The following is a 19,386-nucleotide window of genomic DNA, read 5'->3' on the forward strand; positions in this document are numbered from 1 at the left end:
AGAGGAATCCTGTGCAGAAGGAATGGATCCTCAGAAGCTTAGCTGAAATTGGGTGGCGGAGCAGTTGGGGGGAAGAGGGGGTGGTGGTTGGGAGGCGAGGATAGGGGAGGGCAGACTTATACGGTCTGTACCAGAGCCAGTGATGGGAGGCGGGACTGGTGGTTGGGAGGCTGGAAATACTGCTGGGCAGACTTAGATGGTCTGTGCCCTGAAAAGGACAGGTACAAATTCAAGGTAAGGTATACACATATGAGTTTGTCTTGGGCAGACTGGATGGACCATGCAGGTCTTTTTCTGCCGTCATCTACTATGTTACTATGTTAATAACATTAATTACAAATTAGCCATGATGACATGAGTTTACCAACGTACAAACAGAGATGACATGCCATATCTTCACAACAAAGACGGAAGTGTTTCTAAACATGTGAGAAATATTCTATCAATGCAAAAGCTGCACGTGACGCTCACTGTGACTGCACAACACATCACAACAACAGCTAAAGCCAGCAGGGAGCCCCCGCCTGCGATGGCATGACACTCACCATCCTTCGAATGAGTGAGATCTCGCTCAGACTCACCCGAATGATGAAAAATCTTCAGATGAGGCTTTAAACCATAGATTAAATTCTGATGACTGCTATAAGGGTTAAAATAACCTGTTGAGAGTGGAAATGCACCTTTTTTATAAGAGAAAATGCTACGTAGACTGATTGTTTTCCTATCTGGGTTATTCAGTTGTTATGTACATCCCATTATTTGTAAATTACACTGAGACAAACCATGCACTGCAAGCTTCACACTTATCTGACGCTCTGGTTTACTAAGCAGCGCTAGTGGCTGTCCATGCGCTAGTGCTAACATGGCCCATTCAAAGCGAATGCTAGTGCTGCTTTGTAACCAGACCCTGAATTTGTTACACAGGGGTTAGATTGGAGCAGGGGCGTAGCCAGACTTTGGCAGGAGGGGGGGTCCAGAGCCCGAGGTGAGGGGGAACAATTTAGCCCCTCCTGGCACCACCGATCCCCCCTGTTACTTTTGACCCCCCCCCTGGTGCCGCCACCCCTCCCCATCCCTTTCGACCCCTCTCCCGCCGCCAACCTTCCCCCTCCACCACCAGGTACCTTTGCTGGCGGGGGTCCCCAACCCTTTGGCGCCAGTCTCTGAGTCCAGCGCATTCAGAATCCAGATCAGCAACGCGCCGGAGACCGGCACTGAAGAGGACTTCGGCTGGCGGGGGTTGGGGACCTCCGCCAGCATAGGTACCTGACGGCGGCGGGGGAGGGTTGGCGGCGGCAGGAGGGGGAGGGTCGGCGGCGGGGGGTGTGTGAAAGCAGGGTGGGCAGGGCTAAATCTGTGGGGGCCCATGCCCCCGTGGCCCCACCCAGCTACGTCCCTGGATTGGAGGTGTGCTACCCTGTATCAAGACTGCTTGCATTTTGAAGCAAACACTTGCAAACATTTTAGATCATATCTGGACCTTAAACTGCTTCAGCGATGCCAAGGAAAACTACGAGCAGACTATACCATATCATTTGCTTAGTTCTGATAAAGAAACAGATGTAAAAAACTGAAGCCTTTTTGCATAGAAGAGGTGTGAATTGATGATTCATATGCAAGGACCTTAATGGTCTGATAATTTGTACATACAATTTAATTGAACAAGCCAATTAACGATCTTAATAAGCAATTATTGGTAATAATTAGAATTAAAATTTACGTGCGTAAATTTTACATCCAGGTCCAAAAAAGGGGCGTGGTCATGGGCAGCTCAGGGGCGTTCCTTATTTTATGTACGTTGTTATAGTATAAAAGGGGTCCATGCCTAATTTAGGTGCAGGGATTTACAACAAGGTTTGATTGGTGTAAATGGTTGCGCCTAAATTTAGTCGCACCTAAATGTAGTCGCAGTTCCCGGCGCTAAACCCTATTCTATAAACAGTGCCTAACTTTAAGTGCCATATATAGAATAGCGTTTAGTGCTATTTTGGGGGGGGGGGGGCGGGTTGATTTTTTTAGATGCCACTTATAGAATTTAGATCTATATGTTTTTAAACTGTCCCTCAACTTGAGGACGCTTGTTTCTGCCGAGTAAAAAGTTCGGCGGCAAGCCCAACTCAGGCTTACCGCTCACTAAAACGGAAGTACTGCAGGAGCAGCCCGGCGGTAGTTCCCTCCCCTAGTGTGCATCCTATCTGGCGCTACAAAAATATTTTATTTTATTTTTGAAGCACCGGTGTGTACCCGGCAGTAATCGGGCAGTGCTACTCGATGCCCGGTTACCACTGGGTTAGCTCGGAAGCCCTTTATTTACCGCGGTAAGTGCTCCCCCCCAAAAATGGCCACGCAGCAAGCGCTTCACGTGCCACATGGCCATTTCCTGAAGAAAAGAAAGACCTGCCTTTTACCTGCTGCGGTAAAAGGGGGCCTCGGCGGGCATCAAAAACACGAGCCGAAGCCAGCGCAGGCTCCCTTTTGCCTGCAGCTTCATAAAACGGGCCGAGTGAGTGAGCAAACAAACCAAACAACCTGCCTGATCAAAACATTAACCGCTCCTAAGATGAAGGCAAGAGTCATCTTCTGTTAAAAGGGTCCAGTGACATGAGAAGGGAGCCAGTGCTTTTAAGAAATACAAGAAAAAACAAAGAGGGCAAATTCTATAACTAGGCGCCAATGGTGTGAGCTTTAACGGCATCCAGGAGCACCTAAGCCCTCACAGAATGCTAGCTTAAAGCAGTATTGGTGCACCAAACTTTAGTCGTGACCACTTACGCCAGGTCAATGGCTGGCATAAGTTGGCACACCTAAGTTCACCATGCAACGTGAGTTAACTTATAGCATTCAATGAGTTGTATGCATTGCTTGGCAGCACATCCAAGGTTTGTCCACGCTGTGCCCTCCATGTACACCCCACTGCAGTTACACGCAGGGGCGTAGCTAGGTGGGGCAACGGGGGCATGGATCCCCACAGATTTAGCCCCGGCCCCCTCTACTTTCAACCCTCCCCCGCTGCCGACCCTCCCCCACCAGGCACCTTTGCTGGCGGGGGTCCCCAACTCCCCGCCAGCCAAAGTCTTCTTCAGCGCCGGCAACGAGGGAGGTCGCCAGCGGCAGAGGGGGTCGGTAGCTGGAGGAGGCGGACTAAACTGTGCCCCCACCTCGGGCTCTGGACCCCCCTCCCGCTGAGGTCTGGCTACGCCCCTGGTTACACGTTGTAGCACTTAGGGGGCAGTTTACAAAGCCGCACTAGCGTTTTTAGCTTGTGGTAAAAATCAGCTGGCGGTAAACACTGAGACACCCATAGGAATATAACGGACATCTAAGCGTTTACCCCAGCTTATTTTTACCGCGAGCTAAAAACGTAAGTGCGGCTTTGTAAAAGGCCCCCTTAATGCGCTACCTTATAGAATAACGCGTAGTGCACTTGCATAGTAAGCGCCAATTAAGGCGCCACTCAAGCATGCAAGATGCATGTAACTGTACGTGCTCAGTTACAGAACTACACTACCTACGTCAATAATTTTTCAAAAACCCTCTTGAGGGCAATGAGATTCAGAGGGCTTCTACCATCAGAAAATGGGTCAACATTATTAGGGACAAGATATGCTCGGAGGAATACACATGTAAAAGGAAGGCAACACAGAAACAGAGTGCCTGCTCTTACAGGATATCCACGTAGGCATTCCCAGAGAGAGATCAGGCGTACCGGGACCAGGAATGACACCTATGCATGTGTTTTATAAAAACAGTTACAGTAACTAAACAATGAGGACATGGAGTACAATTATCAAAACACACTTCTAACAATAAACTATCACATTACTATTTCACCAGTGCACAAAAACAAAACCAGACAATCAATAAACACACAGGAAGGAAAAAGCCTCAGAACCGTTCAACGGCACATCGTTTCAAAAACCGTGCTTAACACATTCACTCACAGACATAAAAAAACTTCCTTACCCACACATAGAGAAAGGAAAATAACATTATTTTAAAAGCTCTTTTATATTAGAAAGTGAGCTGCCTATTTTTTATCCCTGTAAAAACCAGCTCGGTCACACAGTACCAGTATTTCATAGATGCGAGAACCATCTGTCTTATACAGTTGCACAATTGGCTATGTTGTGCAGCTGAAAAAGCCAAATTCTTTCTTTTCCTTCAGCAATTGCCTACATTTCGTAGCGTTCCAAGTCAGCTGTATAGTGCTGCTCTAGTAGCCAGCTGTGTAGCATGGCTACTCTGTTACCCTATATGTGCAGCAGCTGCCTGACTATCAGAGTTCCAGCAGTTTTCTGTATGGCTTATTTCTGGAAGCTGTGTATATGGCACAATTGCAAAGCTGCCTATGGGACATTAGAGTGGAGGAGTGGCCTAGTGGTTAGGGTGGTGGACTTTGGTCCTGGGGAACTGAGGAACTGAGTTTCAGGCACAGGCAGCTCCTTGTGACTCTGGGCAAGTCACTTAACCCTCCATTGCCCCATGTAAGCCGCATTGAGCCTGCCATGAGTGGGAAAGCGCAGGGTACAAATGTAACAAAAATAAAATAGATACTATTGGAGATTCTACATGGAATGTTGCTACTATTGGAGATTCTACATGGAATGTTGCTATTCCACTAGCAACATTCCATGTAGAAGGCTGCGCAGGCTTCTGTTTCTGTGAGTCTGACGTCCTGCACGTACGTGCAGGACGTCAGACTCACAGAAGCAGAAGCCTGCGCGGCCACATTGGTGATCTGCAAGGGCCGACTTATACATGGAATGTTGCTAGTGGAATAGCAACATTCCATGTAGAATCTCAAATAGTAGCAACAGTGGAGGAGTGGCCTAGTGGTTAGGGTGGTGGACTTTGGTCCTGAGGAGCTGCGTTTGATTCCCACTTCAGGCACAGGCAGCTCCTTGTGACTCTGGGCAAGTCACTTAACCCTCCATTGCCCCATGTAAGCCGCATTGAGCCTGCCATGAGTGGGAAAGTGCGGGCTACAAATGTAACAAATAAAATAAACTTAGCTTCCAAAGAATGGATCCTTTCCAACGCTGGCCAGCGTTTCACAGCTTTTAAATCGCTGCCTCAAGGAAAGTCATGGACCTCAGTCAAAATCTGTCAAACTTGTTATCATTCTTGCTCCCACTGTCATCTTTCCTAATTTACCTGTTCATGTGTTTATTGTTCTTTTGCACTGGTGACATGGTAATGCCAGAGTTCATTAATAGAAGTGTATTGAGTAAACTAACTTGAATGAGCCTATTGTTGCAGCTCACACAGGTACACAATCACACCAGCCTCAGAGCAGATGTAAGTTCCTGCATCCACTTTCCTGGAGGTAATTTTCTAAAGGAGGAAAAGACCTCAGTCATTTACATAATTGGCCATGAACTTCTTAAAAATTTTCTTTCACTGGTCAAAAACCTCCAGTTGCAAAATTGACCATGTACTAACTTTTTTATTTACCAATGCAGAAAAACAACACTCAAAACAAAATGGAAAATGAGCTAAGATAGAACTTAACTATTAGACATTTGTCCCCAGATTCTACACAGTCAGGCACCCAAACTTCCAACTAGATAGCAAATTTAGGCATACAAGTTATAGAACAGTGCCAGTTATGTGCCTAATTTAATTGTTAAATTAGCCGTCAATTGGCATTAAGGGGAAAGGGAATGGGACTTGATATACTGCCTTTCTGTGGTTTTTCCAACTACATTCAAAGCAGTTTACATGGTACCTGAGGGCAATGGAGGGTTAAGTGACTTATCCACAGTCCCAAGGAGCTGCAGTGGGAATTGAACCCAGCTCTCCAGGATCAAAGTCCACTGCACTAACCACTAGGCTACTCCTCCACTAGCAACATTCTGCGTAGAAGCCTGCCCTTGCAGATCAGCAACGCGGCCGCGCAGGCTTCTGTTTCTGTGAGTCTGACGTCTGATCAGCGCGGCCGCATTGCTGATCTGCAAGGGCAGGCTTCTACGCGGAATGTTGCTAGTGGAATAGCAACATCAACATTCCATGTAGAATCTCAAATAGGGAAAGGGAAATGGGACTTGATATACCACCTTTCTGAGGTTTTTGCAACTACATTCAAAGCGGTTTACATATATTCAGGTACTTATTTTGTACCAGGGGCAATGGAGGGTTAAGTGACTTGCCCAGAGTCACAAGGAGCTGCAGTGGGAATTGAACCCAGTTCTCCAGGATCAAAGTCCATTGCACTAACCACTAGGCTACTCCCCCATTCCATTAAGTATCAATAATAGCCCATAAGGGGTGAATTCTATAAATCAAGCCTAAAATGTTGACACAACCACCCCCCCCCCAACTTAAGCGCCATTCTGTAAGCCAAACCTAACTAGAATAGTGTTTAAGCGCGGGATCTTATATAAATTTAGGCACATCGATTTGTACCAACAAAAACGTGGTACTACTACTACTACTACTTAGCATTTCTATAGCGCTGCCAGGGTTACGCAGCGCTGTACAAGTTTAAACATGGGGAAGGACAGTCCCTGCTCAAGAGAGCTTACAATCTAAAGATAAAAACTATGTAGTCAGTGTAGGTATCAGGAATGGGAAGGTGGTTAGGCACCAAAAGCAAGGGAGAAGAGATGGGCCTTGAGTAAGGACTTGAAAATGGGCAGCGAGGGCGCATGGCGTATGGGCTCAGGAAGTCTGTTCCAGTAATAAGGTGATGCGAGGCAGAAGGGGCGGAGTCTGGAGTTAGCGGTGGTGGAGAAGGGTACAGAAAGGAGTGATTTGTCCTGAGAGCGGAGGTTACGGGTGGGAACATATGGGGAGAGGAGGGTAGAGAGGTAATGGGGGGCTGCAGATTGAGTGCACTTGAAGGTCAATAGGAGAAGCTTGAACTGTATACGGTAGTGGATCGGGAGCCAGTGAAGCGACTTGAGGAGAGGGGTGATATGAGAGTATCGGTTCACGCAGTAGATAAGACGTGCGGCGGAATTTTGGACAGATTGAAGGGGGGATAGGTGGCTAAGCGGGAGGCCAGCGAGGAGAAGGTGATACGAATGCTCTCATTTAAATTTAGGCACAGAACCCCCTTATTCTGTATGCACAACTCGAATCCACACCCGTGCTCCGCCCCGAAATGCCTACGACCCTTCATTTCTGCACCCCTTTTTCCAGGACACATGTAAAATGTAGGTGTGGATCATGTACCTAAATTTATAAGTGAAATCAATGTCAATTGATTTCAGTTAGCACCAATAATTCGCTCCCTAAGTATCTGCAATTAGCAGATACCTACAAATCATTCCGAGCACTACTGAAAACTTGTTTCTTTAACTTGGCTTTTGGACGCTAACTATTTCCAGTTCAGTTTCAGAGATGTTGAATTATTTGACCCGATTTCTTCAATGAGAAGAGATAACTGCAATTGTTAATTGCAACTTAATATATACAGATGATATCTGGATTTTTAATACAAGTTAGCATTTGATACAAGTGTTTGGTATATCTGTGTGACTGTCTGGTCTTGGGTCTGTGTGCTTTACTATCAAACAATGGAGTTCTATGTTTTATTTTTATAATTTTGTGGGTTTTTTTTATATATTATACATTGTTTGCATTATTTGTTTATTTGCATACTGTAAACTGTTTTGATTTGACTACAAGTAAAACGGTATATCAAATGGAATAAACAATAAATAATAAATGATTAAAAAGCCAATTATTGGCACTAACTGGCACATTATTAAATTAAATTGAATGTGCAAGTTTTGGTGACTTTTTTTTTAGAATTAGGGAGTAGGTGGTGCCAGGGGCTTAGCTACGTGGGGCCACGGGGGCATGGGTCCCCACAGTTTATGCCCTGGCCCCCTCTACATTTGACCCCTCCCCCGCCCCCACATCAGTCTTTTTCAGCGCCGGTAGACTCTGGCGCCTTCGTTGTGTGATCATCAGTTTCTGACGCCTTACGTCCTGCACCATGCATGTAGCCCCGTGCAGGACGTAAGGTGTCATAAACATAAGATCACACAACGAAGGCACCGGAGTCGACCGGCGCTGAAGAAGACTCTTCGGCTGGTGGGGATTGGGGACCCCCGCCAGCAAACAAGGTACCTGATGCGGCAGCGGTGGGGCGGGTGGAAGTGGGGGGGGGGGGGGTCGGCGGCTAAACAGTGCCCCCCCACCTTGGGCTCTGCCCCCCCTCCCGCCAAGGTCTGGCTACGCCCCTGGGTGGTGCTAATTGAGACTAATTTGTAGATATATGTGGAACTGCACTTAAGTGCTATTCTTTAAACATAGTACCTGAACGCTATAGCACGCAGCTACAAAAGGGGTGTGTCTATGGGCAGGTCATAGGTGTATCTTGCAGTTGCACAACTGCTAACGTTAGGCACCAGTATTTACAGCAGCCTTGCACACAGTAAATGCTCGTGTCTACAGTTAGGCGTGCACATGCTGACTTATGCCCTATTCCAAAATGGCAACTTCGCAGTGCCCATATTTTTGGTGCCCTTTTTAGCATTTACCCCTTGGTAAATAAAAAAAGCTACTACACGGACACTATTGCAACTGGAGGTTTTTGACCAATGAAAGAAAATGTTTAAGTCTAATTGTTGGCGTTCATACCCAATTCTAGATGAATCAGGTCTTTTCATCCTTTTTTAAAATGACACAACTTGCACAGGATCTTCTGATATTGGCACTTTGCAAGGATGTTATTTGTTATTGACACATTTTCTGCAAAAGTTGCTCTAATTGGTAGCTGTAATTTTATAAAGGCACATATGTTGCCTTTATGAAATAGGCTCCTTGTTATAAAATTATCCCCATTGTTGCTATAGAAACATCCATTGTTTAAGCTATTGTTTGCTGGATCTAGATGCTGAAGAAAACATTCTGTTATTCATACCATTGTTTGCTGAATCTTGTTGCTATAGAAACATTCCATTGTTTACGCTCTTTTTTCAAGCTATGCTAGAAAGGACATACTTACATGAATTACTGTCTATGCTGCTCACACTGTCTGCATGGTGTATGTTGTGCTTATACAGCTGCTTATAGAGGCTGAATCTGGAAAACCTCCGGGATTTTCCGATGCCTTTTAGCTTTGGTGCATCCAGCACATCTTCAGCGAAGATCCTGCCAGCTGAGTTGCTTTGTTTCTCAGATGTTTCCTTGACATTTAGAGCTTCAGTGGACTAGAGACACAGAAACACCACTGAGTACCATGAAGTGAGCATCAAGGTCTCATATTAAACCCTTCACTGATGCGCCATAACCCAGAACCACATTTCAATGCAGTGAATTCTTATGACTGGCTGAAAGAGAGAAATTAGCCACCATCTGAGGGGGTGCTGAAAATTAAACAAACATCTGCAGCCATGTTGCTGGCCACGCTTCCCCTGTTGCTTACCGTGTTGTTTCTAATAAATGCCAGGGTGCTTATTACGAACAATGGGCTCAATATTCAGACCGCGGGAGTTAGCTGGGTGCCTCCCGTGGCTGGTGCTGCGCCCGGATATTCAATGCCAAGGCATTTCCACTGACCGGCATTGAGCATCTGGTCTATTTTTGGCTGGTTTACACATAACCGGCCAAGCCGATATTCAAAGCTATACCTGCCGGTGATGCACTGAATATTAGCGGATAGCCGGTTATATTGCACGATATAACCGGTTATCCGCTAAGCACTAACCAGCAATATTCAAGTTCACCAGTGATCTCCCGCTAAATACTGCCAGATAGCTGGTTAAATGGTTTTAAATACTGAGGGGTCCTTTTACTAAGGTGCGCTGAAAAATAGCCTACGGTAGTGTAGGTGCAGGCTTGGGGCGCACGCACATCCATTTTTCAGTGTGCCTGCAAAAAAATGCCTTTTTAAAATTTTTGCCGGAAATGGACGTGCGGCAAAATAAAAATTGCCGCGCGTCCATTTTGGGTTTGAGACCTTACCGCCAGCCATTGACTTAGAGGTACGGTCTCTCACGTTAACTGTGAAGTAGTCGCCTATGCACGTCGTCGGAGTTACCTGCCCGATTTTCTGGTGCGCGTAGCAGGCATGCGTAAAAAATGAAATTAATGCACGGGCTACATGGTAGCCGGGCGGTAACTCCGAATTGGCATGCGTTGGACGTGCGTAGGCGCCTACGCGGCTTAGGAAAGGGGCCCCTGAGAGAATGGGTTTTCTGAAGTCTAGGCTGAGCTATTAATGGAGGCGCCATTTCTCCATCCACCCTCCCCCCCCCCCCCCCCCCCCACCTGTGGTGGCCAGATCGCTCTTCTCACCTTTTTCTCATAATTATGGTGCACATGCTGAATGACCTGCACCGGCCCAGCACCAGAACTGTGAGAAAAGGTAAAAAGTGAGATCCGGTCATCACGGAGGAGTGGGCTATTGGAGGAATCTAAATTTGGCTTTACGATGAAATGTACAGGGTTTTTCAATGCTGAAACAGGGGGCTGGGCCGTTATTAGAGGTGGGCTCTTATTAGAAACAATATGGTAAGTTGTTGTAACAGCTATATGCAGCAAATTTGATTCTGCTACATTGAACACCTGATCGGAACAGAGATGGGCAGACTAAATGGACCTTGGGGGGCCTTACCGATATTCTATTCTCTGTTTCTATGAATTCTTAGGGTCAGTTCTCTGCAGTCTGATTTTGGCCCGATATTCAAAATGAATTAAACAACCAGAAGAAGAGTGAGAACACAGCTAAGCTGATATTTTGAAGAAACTGTTCCGTTCTTCCCCCCCCCCCCTTTTTTGAGATCGTATTAAAGATTTTGAACAATGCAAAAACAAGAAATGTGTAAAACTCTAGGTGTTACAACATCCAGCTGAAGTATGTCTCACCCATACATATCAAATGCATATTAATATAGCACGTATAACTCTGTCTTACAGATGTGTTTACTGCGGCCATGGATGACGCTGCTGTGATTCGTTTAACACTGCCTACATCTGTCAGCCTGTGTTCATCATCATCCCATCTTCCATAGGCCAGGTCAATTCCACCAACAAAGGCCACTGACTGGTCAACGATAACAAGTTTCTCGTGATGAGCCCACAGATACACAGAAGATGAGACATGGTCTGGATGCCTCATGACCTAAAACAAAAAAAAAAATTAAGCCTTTAGTCACTGAGCACTAAGCTCCTGGTTCTTCATTTTACTAGACTCCAAAAACGTGCTGCTCATTGCCATGTAGAAGATCTGGGTTCAGTTCCTGGTTTCTGCCACTTGGGCTAGCCAGACTGAGGGTGCTGCAGGCAAAAGGCAGGCCTTTGCCCAAGTGGGGTATTGCACTGGTGAGGGGACTGGCGTCATGTGTGGTTAGGAGGGTCCCTCATACATGTAAAGGGTGGGAGATTTCCCATGATGTGCCAAGGGCACCATAGTAATGGCCTGTGCGTCTGCACTGGTCACATGACCCTTAACCCAAAAGAGGAACTATTCAAAGTGGAATGGTGGGATCAAGGAAAATAGTCTCAGCTCATATCCTCTCTCACATACACACATAAACCCCACCAGCATTACCATCCAAGCCATTTGTGAATGTCTTCTTCCTCTTTCTATCTTTAATGTCTGTGAATTTTATTCTAATCACTTTGGCCCTAGTCTCCTTTTTCCCTGCTTTGCTCATATTAGTCTTCTCCTACCTCCTTTTCCAGGGTCTCTTTTCTGTTTTGTTTCTTCTCTGTTTTTCTCCGTTTGATCTCTCAACCCCTCCATATTCTTAACCTCTTATTTTCTGTTCTCCGAGACCTACCTAACCCCTTACTCAATTTTCCTGACCTCCAGACCAAGCCACTCTCCTTTCCCCTCAGAATGTCAGTGTTGTTCTTTCTACCTCCTAAACACACTCTCTCTCTCTTCTTCCAACCCTCTCTTCTCCATCAACTTATGTCTCCCCACTCTCTCTTCTCTCTTAACTTATGTCTCCCCCATCTTTCTTTCTCTCACCTTCCATTCTCAATCTCTATGAGACCAAAGAGTTCTTGCTCTTCCACTCCTCCTTAGGATGTAATAGCCAAAGGAACTGCTAGTCCCATGGGCTAGAAAGCAGTTGCTGGAACCAGTCACTTCTAAATACCGCCTTCTGCAGTCAGTTACCCCCCCCCCCCCCATCAAATGCCATTCAAGCTGGACTATGAAGGAATGAGCTGGGTCCCACTAGTGATATCCTGCCAGCTGTGCCACCTTAGGGAGGAAGACTGAAGAGGGACAAGTGGGAAGCGAAGGTGGCGGCATTTTTGTTCCTGTGGGCCACAGCTGTGGAAACAACTCTTGGACCCCGGAAGGGTGAGCAGTGGAGGTGGCAGTTCCTTTTTGGTCAGCAGGTTATAGCCAGGGATGCAGTTTTTCTTTTTCAGTCACATCGGTAGTGGGCACTGGCATCTCCTACCACCTAGTACTCTACAGGTCAAACACTACCTATCTTGTTTGCGCTTGGCTTATAAATGAGCTAAGTTCCTGAGAGTTTCAGACTTTCCCAACCTACAGAGCCTGGCATTTCTGCCTCATTTGTGCTCCAAGTCATTAAACAGCATTTAGAATATTTTTGATGAATCTACTTCGTGATTCACACAAAATTACAAGGCGGTTCAATGTTTTAGAGTCCTGTTGGCAGCTACGTTAGAATACTTTTCTGAACCTCATCAACTAGCAGCTGTATACCAGCAGGTCTTTGAGTGTGCGAGGGCATATTTGAGAACAAAAAGCAACATTTTGTAGTTCCCGTGCAAATACGCCAGATGTCCATGTAAATACCTTAATATTGGGATGGATACGCTGAAGTGTTCGCTTGCTGTATTCACTGTTGATCCCTAGAGCAAGTTCAACTTCTTTGTAAAGCATAATAAAAATCTTCACACCTTGTGCCTATAGAAAAAAACCAAACCAAAACAACACTTTCAAAATTCGACACAAAAAGGGAAAGTTTAAAAGAGCACATCTAACCGGAAAATCATAGGCACCCATTTCATATTATGAATATTAACACTAAAGAATACTGAGATTTTGTCCATTCAATGTTGAGTTTTGCTTAAAACGACTATTACATTGATGTTGTTTGAGTATTTGGCGACTGAAAAAGTTTCACTATTTTCCATAAAAGACATTATGGGGTTGATATTCAAAGTGATTTAAAGTCCCACCTGGTTAAGTCACCTGTGCAGGGCTATCCAGCAAAATTCAGTGGATAGTGCCAATGAATATTGGAGGAGTGGCCTAGTGGTTAGGGTGGTGGACTTTGGTCCTGGGGAACTGAGGAACTGAGTTCAATTCCCGGCACAGGCAGCTTCTTGTGACTCTGGGCAAGTCACTTAACCCTCCATTGCCTGCCGCATTGAGCCTGCCATGAGTGGGAAAGCGTGGGGTACAAATGTAACAAAGAAAAAAAATATCCTTTGTAACTACCTAAGCCGATGATGCTCTAGGCGGGCATAGATGGAACTTATGCAGTTAAGGGTCAATATTCAAAAAGGTAATCAGTCAGATTGTACTGCATAAAACACAGTCCTTTCTTTGTTCAGTTTCGCTTATACAGTTAAGGGCTGACTATTGGTCCTTAACCGGATATTGTTCCAGCCAAACTGAGGTTTGTAAGACACTTAAGAGATCGTTTAAATTCTTTTAATTCTAGAATGGTGGTGCAGGCCTTGATTTTTTTCCTTGTTTTGACTATTGTAATAGCTTGTTATTCGGACTCCCCCCAATTTTTTTTTTTTTGTAAATGTTTAGTTAGACTGGGACAAGTTAAATACACCTTTAATTCGCCAGATAGACTTAAAGCATTTCTAGATTTTAAACAACTATAGATAGAATAAGATGGGAATATTTACGCCACCTGTTTCTTTTGGATAATCAATTAGTAATATTTCTTCCCAAACTCAGATCGCCCATGAACTTAATGGGGTCTAAGGAAGCATGAATGTTTGTGGTTCTAAGACACTGAAAAGTATGTTAGTACTTTTTTCTTTTGTTAAATTTTGTATGATGAGTTATTCTTCTTCTGTTTAATATGGCTGTATTTCAAAACAAGTGTATTCTTGTTAGAACTGAAAATTAATAAACATATTGAACCAAAAATTTCTTTTGAAAGCCTTTCAATCGGCACAAAATGCTACAGCTAGAGTTTTGGCTGCTGTATCTAGGTTTACCCATATCACCCGTCTTGAAAAACTTCCATTGGTTGCCAATTGGTCAACGAATAAAGTTTAAGATTGTCTACTTAGTATTTAAAGAACGACATCAAATGATTTCTCAAATAGAAATACAGAAACATGATGGCAGATACGGACCGAATGGCCCATCCAGTCTGCCCATCCTCAGTAACCACTAACTCCTCCTTTTCCTAAGAGAGCCCACGTGTCTGTCGCACACCTTCTTAAACTCTGACTTCTCATCTCCACAACCTCCGCCGCCGGGAGGCCATTCCACGCATCAACCACCCTTTCCGTGTCAAGTGTCTGGGAAGGACTAATCTGTACTAATCCAGCTTGTTTTGCTTTCCAACAGGTGTATTAATGTTCTTCTGCTCACTGCAATAATCAGTGTGTTGCTTTCTTTTTCTAGGAAGGACCTTCCAGGAAGTTTGCTTGCAAACATACTAGATTCTGTGGTCCAACATGCTAAGAATACTTTTTACTTTGTAGTAAAAAAGTAGTTTTAACAGCTATTACTTTTACTTGAGTATTTTTGGGGATAAGATTTTCTACTTTTAATTCACTACTTTTGAAGCCAGTACTTTTACTTTTTACTTAAGTACTTGTAAAAAGTAACAAACCCATCTCTGCTGTTTGTCCTGATAATGTCTTGGCCCTCCCACTCCCTTAATAATTCTTTTAATGGATTTGTAAACCGCATGGACATTTTTGTTTTGATTTGCGGTGTATCAAATAATAGATGAATTTGAAACTTGAACACACTTTTTGCAGTGAACGTTTTCACGTACACCCAGTGTATGTTAGTGCTTAATGCCCTTTAGCTAAAAATAAATCTTAATTTAGGAGCTTAAGTTATGCTTATAAATTTAGGTCTGCCATTCATTTGCCAACGTTCAGGGCCTAATTTATGAGCCTAATTCTGAAAATCATTGCTAATCTCATAACTTGTTTTCCCTGCCCTAAATCTGCCCCTTTGACACCCAATTTTTATGCTGCTAAATTTTGTGCCCTGTTTACTAAGGCGCGCTAGCGTTTCCAGCGCGCACCAAACGCCTCAAGCTTGCGACTCTAACAGCCAGTCAGAACTCTTCGTTCTTGCAGTCAGGACTTACTCAAAGTTCCTTCTTTTCATCTAATCAGGCTTGAAGCTAATAGGAAATCTATGTTTAAAGTAAGGGGTCCCAAGCTCTGGAATGAACTTCCTGTATCGCTTCATATTTATTTATTTATTTAGATTCTGCTCACACCTTTTTCAGTAGTAGCTCAAGGTGAGTTACATTCAGGTACACTGGATATTTCTCTGTCCCAGGAGGGTTCACAATCATAGGATTACCTCTTTTGATCAGTTCAAGAAGGAACTTAAGACATGGTTATTTCAAGGGCCATATGACAATGAGTGGTAATAATTAGTATATCTGTTTAAAATCAGTGTTAGTTTTATCATGATGTTTAATGTAAGTAATGTTATTTTTAATTAGTATGTATGTTCTTTTGTAACTTGCCCAGAACTGTGGATGGAGCGGGATATAAATCCGCTAAATAAATAAATAAATACCAGATAGTCAATGCCAGTGCTCAGACATGTCCCGTCATTAAATATCTGGTCATAAAGCTGCCGGATGCTAGAACATCGCTGACCGCCGCTGACTGAATATTTTCCCCTGCAGCAGCACAACCAAGTTTGCACGAGTTGCACGTTGATAATTGTAAGGGACCTTCAGTCAGCGCTTGCTGAGGAATTTTCCTACACTACATAACTTTTAATACAAAAGCAATACAATTTTGCTAATTCTGGAGTGTCGCATGCATATCTTGCATACATGACAATAAGACCTGGGACTGATGACTGAATTTTAAGACTGTACACACTAGGCCGTATCTGTACTGACAAAAGGTTCAGGTGTCCAATGGTCCCAGAATCGGGCAGCGTTTTGCATTTTTGTACCTTCATAAAACAGGCTCATACAGTGACACCCAGTAGTGCACAAATGCATTCACACTCATTTCCACCTCCTCCAAAGAAAGTGCAAATGTGTGCATGCAACCCATGCACGTTCACATGTATTTAGGAATCCTGTTCAGAAGGAATGGATCCTCAGAAGCTTAACCGAGATTGGGTGGCAGAGCCGGTGGTGGGAGGCGGGGCTGGTGGTTGGGAGGCGGGGGTAGTGCTGGGCAGACTTCTACGGTCTGTGCCCTGAAAATGGCAGATACAAATCAAGGTCAGGTATACACATAAAGTAGCACATATGAGTTTATCTTGTTGGACTGGATGCACCGTGCAGGTCTTTTTCTGCCGTCATCTACTATGTTACTATGTTTTACAAAACAGCATGTACACTACAACTTCATGCATGCTCCACCCACCACCTGAGCATGCACCATGCACAGAACCTCCCACTGGAGGGCGCGGGGAGGGTAACAGTATAAGTACAGAGGATCTCTGAGGATGAGTAAAGGGTTACAGAGACTGGGATGGAAGTCTGGAAGGGCAGGCTAGATAGGCAGTATCTCGGTAATTCTACAAACCTGTGCGCATGATTTTACACTTATCGTGCAATGTTGCAAGTGCAAGTTAAAGAATATTGTCCGTTCCGTGCATAAACTAATATAGTTAATTGGCACTAATGACCAATTATTGGCTATAATTTTTAATTGCTGCTAATTGGCACATATTAGCAGTTACATGTGTAATTGTGTTTAGTCGAGATTCTGCACATTGTGTGTGCAAATCCACAGCCTGCAAATGCATGTGGGCGTGGACCTAGGAAGGGCATAGGCAGGTTAGGTGCACGCCTAGCACGCGTGCATAAAGGTTATACAATGCTTACAGTTAAGTGCAAGCATTTATTGCAGCCACTGAGCTGGTGTATGTGCTCGTGCCTGAAGTTAGGCATATCACTGTGGATTTATTACACTATAACGAGAATTGCCAATTGCCTTTATAGAATTTGCATTTAGTGTACATCATCCCAGCGCCTAATTTTGGGTGATCTACAGAGAATTACCCCCATGTCTGTTCCAGCTGCCGTTCTCTATGTTTCTGTGCAGTGCGTACCATTTGCACTGGAAAAAGTATATCATGAATTACATATTTCATATAAAATGAGACATTTTCTACAGTAAAAATAACTTGTGCTATAAAACTACTTTCCAAATCACTGAAAAGTTTCTTCGGCTTCATAAAAGAACTCACAGCTTTTCGCTTAAGAATGCAGTCTAATCTCCAGCGATTTCCTTCTACCACCGGCCTCTTTAAGAATATTTCTGGACTCAACCTGAAAATGTACGGAAAGGCAGCTTCAGCAATCACAGGAATCTGTAAGATCACATGATCGGTTAATCGCAGGATGCACAAAGTGTGTGCAAGTGTGGGCGGGGTTAACCGTGTCTGACAAATATAATATTCTATATACAAGGCCCACTTGGGGGCAGTGACGATTCTAGGTCGGCTGCCCCCCGGGTGCAGCATGACACCCCCCCCCCCCCCCCGGGTGCATTCCTAGCTGCTGGGAGCGGCTGCGTGGCTCTCGGATCCACTGGCTCCCTCTGCCCCGGAACAGGAAGTAACCTGTTCCGAGGCAGAGGGAGCAGGGAACCAGCAGAGCCGACAGGTGCGCCGCTGCTCTCTGCACCCCTCCAGCGGCATGCACCTGGGGCGCACCACCCCCACCGCCCCCTCTTGGTACGCCGCTGCTTGGGGGCATTCACAAATATAATATGTATGCTTGCAGAACCGAATACAATATAGACCAAGATATGAAACAGTACTATGGGAGCAATTCCATAAGCTAGGTGCTAACAAGTATATGCGTAAATGTTTAGAATACTAGAATATGCACGGGTATGTGTGCACAAACACACTATCCCCCAAATTCTATATATTGCGCCTTAATTTCCAGAAATCAAAGCGTATACTACACAGTGCGCGTAACTAGTTGGGTTAACTAGCTAATCAGTGCTGTTAACTGGATGCTAACAAGCAATTATCAGCACTAATTGGCATTAAGATTTACGTGCACAACTCGCTAAGTGTATTCTGAAACGTGGTGTGCTTAATTTCCAAGTTGCATAGTTGAAAAGGGGGCGTGGTTATGGGTGTGGAATGGGTAGGACGTGGGCGTTTCTAAAATCTATGCACATTATTATAGAACACACCCGCTGACCCTCAGATTCTATATAGTGAGCTTAGGTTTAGGTGGCGAAATTGGCGCGGATTCTATAACACCCTGCGTAACTTAATTGGCTTAACATGTTAATGAGCACAAATAACAGCACTTAACAAGCCATAATGAGCACTGATTGGCACTGATTAGAATTTAGGTGAGCAGCTCACTAAGTGTATTCTGTAACAATGTGCGCCAAACTACTAACGCGTGGAGGCAAAAAGGGGAGTAGCTATGGGTGGGGAAATGTGCGTTTCATAATTTAGGCACCTAGTTATAGAATATGGCCCAGTGAGCCTAAATCTACACGCTGAGATTTACACCAGGTTTTCGTTGGCATTAATGGATGAGCACAGATATCGTCGCTTAATTATCAACCAGGGGTGTAGCTACGTGGGGCCAAATAATCTTTATCGTGTGTTACATATGAGACTACTCCACTCTCAATAAGCTGAAGAAGCAATACACTTGTATTCATGTGTGTTTAAACATTTTGTTATATCCTAGAAATAAGCAGTGAATTTTCCCAAGTCCAGCCAAACCTTTTTTAAACCCCGCTAAGCTAAGTGTTTTTACTACATTCTTTGGCAATGAATACCACAGTTTAATTACAAAGGGGATGTACACCGGGGTGAGGAATGGGTGAGACATGGGTAGGGCTCCCACTTACACGTGTAACTCACAGAATGCTCTATGTTATGCAAGCCCTGCCACATTTAGGAATCTGCACTTACTCCAGCTCTACGGCTGCCTATTGCAAAGGCATAAATGTTAGGTGCATCATTACTGGTTTACATTAGAACTGTATAATGAATTTGAGTGCCTAGGTTCTTTATAGAGCAGGTCCCTGCCATGCACCTCATTAGGCCTAAACAGAGACACTCAGTTACAGAACTGCCTTCCACCAGTCCCAGCGATGAAAATAGAGGGGGTGGGATGATTTCTTTATGAGGAAAGGCTAAAGCCTCTAAGGCTCTTCAGCCTGGAGAAGAGATGACTGAAGGGAGATATGATAGAGGTCTATAAAATACTGAGTGGAGTGGACAAGTAGAAGTGAATTGCTTGTTTACTCTTTTCAAAAATA

General features: G+C 44.5%; 1 protein-coding gene across 1 annotated transcript in view; it reads right to left on the minus strand.

Annotated features, from left to right (window-relative positions):
• PLD1 (phospholipase D1) overlaps nt 1–19,386 on the minus strand; it is a 186,185-nt gene that overhangs the window by 68,340 nt on the left and 98,459 nt on the right. Inside the window, exons 12-16 of the mRNA XM_030216519.1 lie at nt 17,333–17,414; nt 12,740–12,850; nt 10,871–11,077; nt 8,960–9,164; nt 582–659 (exon numbers count right to left, since the gene is read on the minus strand). Of these exons, the coding sequence (XP_030072379.1) occupies nt 582–659; nt 8,960–9,164; nt 10,871–11,077; nt 12,740–12,850; nt 17,333–17,414 (683 nt within the window). The remainder of the gene's footprint in view (nt 1–581; nt 660–8,959; nt 9,165–10,870; nt 11,078–12,739; nt 12,851–17,332; nt 17,415–19,386) is intronic.

This window comes from Microcaecilia unicolor, chromosome 10 (genome assembly GCF_901765095.1).
Source record: "Microcaecilia unicolor chromosome 10, aMicUni1.1, whole genome shotgun sequence".
In the NCBI taxonomy this organism is placed as follows: domain Eukaryota; kingdom Metazoa; phylum Chordata; class Amphibia; order Gymnophiona; family Siphonopidae; genus Microcaecilia; species Microcaecilia unicolor.